Source organism: Oryzias melastigma, linkage group LG16 (genome assembly GCF_002922805.2).
Source record: "Oryzias melastigma strain HK-1 linkage group LG16, ASM292280v2, whole genome shotgun sequence".
Lineage (NCBI taxonomy): Eukaryota > Metazoa > Chordata > Actinopteri > Beloniformes > Adrianichthyidae > Oryzias > Oryzias melastigma.
In genome coordinates, this window is record NC_050527.1 from 10,039,047 (window position 1) to 10,042,658 (window position 3,612).

Genomic DNA, 3,612 nt, shown 5'->3' on the forward strand with positions numbered 1-3,612 from the left:
ACATAATAAAGCGTCCCCTCTACTGTAGATGATGGCAGTGCTGACTGACACCAACACTGCTAATCTACCCTTGATACAAAAGTGCCCAGAAAATAATCTTTTAATTCATTTTGATAATTACCCCATAAACAGAATGCTTTTGTTTCATCGCCCTGCGTTGTCCTTCATCTTTGACCATCGCTGTAGCTTGATAATACTGGGCCAAATCGGGGGGAGGAGGCGCTTCTCTCCGTCCGGCTCCTGAAGGCTCCTGGTCAACCTGGATGTCCATGTCAACATCGGCACAAGCCATGGTGCTGCTACGATCCAGAGGGCAAATTCTGAAGAAAAAGTTGATTCAAATAAGCAGATGTAATGAGCTTTTCAGCATCTTTCATTTAAAAAAAAAGGAGCTTTGGTACACAACAAATGCATAAATATAAAGGAATCAAACAAAAATCTTGAAATTAAGCAGGAAAAAACTAAATAACATTCACGGAGAGAAGTTTTACATCCTAAAAAATGTGCAGAAAAATGAATACTTAAGAAAAGGAAGCGCATTTGATCTCACCACGCTTGGCTTGAGCGGCGTCTTTTTCACAGTGCATGTCACTAAAACAAGGCTCTTGCTCTTTACCGATGATTTCCACTTCCCTTTAAAGACCATCACACGCCTTGACTTCCTCTCCCTGAAGAGATCTGTCTCTACACCCTTTTGTAAATACATCAAATGTTCATTTTTTCTTAAATTATTATTTTTTTTATTGTCAAACCCATTTTTTGTGTTTTTTTAATGAGTGGAAAGCATTTAATTGCTTTAAAAATGCTATATTTTATGTGCTCTCCTAAATTTATTTTTCTGGTATAACATTTTATTTTAGTTTGCAGTAAACCCCATTTGTGAACTAGTTTTTAAAAAAGCGACTAAAAGCCACACTTGCACTATTTTAATGCATGTGTGGTTATGCGTGTTCATTTGTGAGGTGGGGGTAGGGTGGAGGAGAGTCACAGGTCATTTCCTCCATAAGTTCCTCTGACAAAATGTTGTGTTTTTAGCTCTGAATCAAGCAAACACACTAAAAAGGGATATCACTGCTCCTCTAGTGAAACTGGAGACCGAGGACCCCCACAACGGAAAGCTTTAATGTGATTGGTCTGCCTCACAGAACAATGAAGAACACCTGTGTGTGTTCATGATCATCATCATTCCATTGAATCCAGGATCTTCTGCTGATTCCAGAACATTTCTATTATATGTTCAATCATCACTTTAAGGTCCTTGATATTAAGGGGAAACTTAACTTATTTGGGTCATTTTATATAAAAAAAAATTAATTAAAAAGTAGTTATTTATTCCTATTTCATGCAGACCAAGATGTTGGTCTGATTCTTTTTTGCTCTTTGTCTGATTAATATCATGGTAAGTTCTGTAAAAGAGCTGAATTTCTTGTTTTCTATATGTAATTAATTATTTAGTAAAATGAGAAACATGGTTTACTTTCATATCAATAGTTTCTTTGTGATGTGCTGACCTTTACTGTTGGACAACATGCAAATATAGCTGTGGCAGGTCATTTTATCTACTGTAAAGACATAATAAATAAACTCAGTGTCCTTGTGGTGGAGTGTCCGCTCTATAACAAAAGGTCATGAGTTCAAATCCCTGGTCGAGTCCTCCAAAGGCTTTTAAAATGGGAACCAATGCTTCCCTGACCATTAAAAGGTTGGATTGTGAGATGAAACCACCAAATATTTCCCAAGCGCGTGTCTGCAGCTCACCACTCCCTCAGGGGAGGGGGTCAAATATGGAGAAAAAATGTCAGACACCTACAGAAGGTGTCTTACAACTGAAGGCACTTTAACATTTAGTTCATTTTTGGATCCTCAATAAAAAAAAGAGAGAGAAAAACTATGTTGATGATCATGGTAAGGTGTCAATTTGTTCTGTTTTTAAAATACATGTGGGCAAATCATTACATGTGCCCTACGGGAATTTCCATCAGTTTTTGTGCTGGTCGCACATAAACATGTGGGAATAACATCAGCCTTGTTTTAAAAACTAAAACATCAAATATATACATAATTAAAGACAAAGGCGATGACCCTAGCTAGCATGCTACTTGCTAGCTCTCACTTTAGCACGCACTTCACACTTCCCAGCCTGATTTCTCTCTATTAAAATGTCATTCCTATCCTGGGATGATTCCTCTCGATTGGATCAACTTCAATTCGACTGCTAAACAGCGAAAGTTCGAAACTATAGGGAGTTTGCATCTTAAGAGGGTATGTGTGTGTATGTGACATTAAAAAATAAAGTTTACTGAAACATATACTGTAATCTGCTTTTTACGATTTTAATTTAATCAAATGAACATGTATAACCCACAAAATACTAAATGTGGAATTAATTATAATAATATCTGTGTTAGTGAAGCAAAAATCTGATCAATGTTTATACACTCAACAAAAACTCTTCAATTTACCGAATTATAACAGAAGCCCCATTATTTTGTGTTAAAACATTATATCTGTCTTGGTTAGGTAACAAATACTTGAACGTGTGCATTTGCATCACTCTGAGAGGGAAGGCTTTTTACACAAAAAAGTTGTAGACATGAAAGGAGGAAGTTAAAAAAAACTCAATTGATGTAAAAAGTCAATTGTAAATTTTTCATTAAAGATGACTTTAAGCATTAGGTCTGTTCCTGGAAACTCTAGTTTTTAACAAAAAAAAAAATCTTTCAATAGATTAAATAAAAAAATTAAGACATAATTGAAGTCTTGTAAACTGATTGACACCTTCCTGTTTAAAAGCACGATGCAACCAGCTGTGTATAATCTTGATAAGGATGGAAATGCTGCCTTACAATGTCACCTGGTCTAAGATAAGACTTCCCTTTATTTGTTCCTCAGAGGGGAAGTTTCTACATCGCAATATTACAGTTTATAAGAGAGCAAAAGAAAAAAAGAACAAAGTATGTAGCCATGTAAATGAAAGTGGATCAAGCACAGGGCCCTGTGGTACGCCAAAACTGACTAAAGAAAAATGGTTTTGTTTGGTTTAGTTTACTTATTTTAAAGAAAAAATAGATAAATGCATGCACTCACTTATAATTCTAGTATGTCATTCAAAAGACAAAGGAATTTAAGAACAAAAACATTATTGAAAGGGAGAAAGGCTGAAACTGAAGCTTATCTAGCCTACTTCCTAAAGAACTACGGGTTGGTTGGGAGGAAGCCTAGAATATTTTTCTCTTATTTGGAGATGTTGTTTGATAAAAAAAAAAAAGTAAGAGCTTGTTACTTTTGACACCTAAAACTACATGATTAAACAGAGCTGTGAATTTCAGTAAAGTGCAAAGAAAAACTGTAGAAATCGTTCTTGTTTTCATGTCAAGGGTCTTTCTTACATTTTTGCACGCTGTATTATTAAAAATGTCTATAAAAGTTTATTGATCTCTTTTACTTGTGTTCTTAAAGAATATTTTTACTACTTCCTCAAAATATAGCTTCACATACTTTAACTTCCTCATCCTAAAAACACTCAGTAACATTCTGAGGGATTTCTTCTAAGTTTCTTTTTCTGGTGCAACTTATATTTTTTAGTTTGTGTTAAACCCTATTTGTTTAAAA

General features: G+C 34.9%; 1 protein-coding gene across 2 annotated transcripts in view; it reads right to left on the reverse strand.

The window, feature by feature from the left end:
- si:ch211-269k10.4 (uncharacterized protein LOC100150242 homolog) overlaps nucleotides 1-1,278 on the reverse strand; it is a 6,420-nt gene extending 5,142 nt beyond the window's left edge. The window contains exons 1-2 of one of the 2 annotated variants that reach the window (XM_036215826.1): nucleotides 551-1,278; nucleotides 122-320 (exon numbers count right to left, since the gene is read on the reverse strand). In XM_036215826.1, the coding sequence (XP_036071719.1) occupies nucleotides 122-292 (171 nt within the window). In that variant the 5' untranslated portion in view covers nucleotides 293-320; nucleotides 551-1,278. Of the gene's footprint in view, nucleotides 1-121 lie in introns of both variants that reach the window. The other variant, XM_036215827.1, reaches the window with a different exon arrangement.
- Between the last annotated feature and the right edge of the window lie 2,334 nt (nucleotides 1,279-3,612).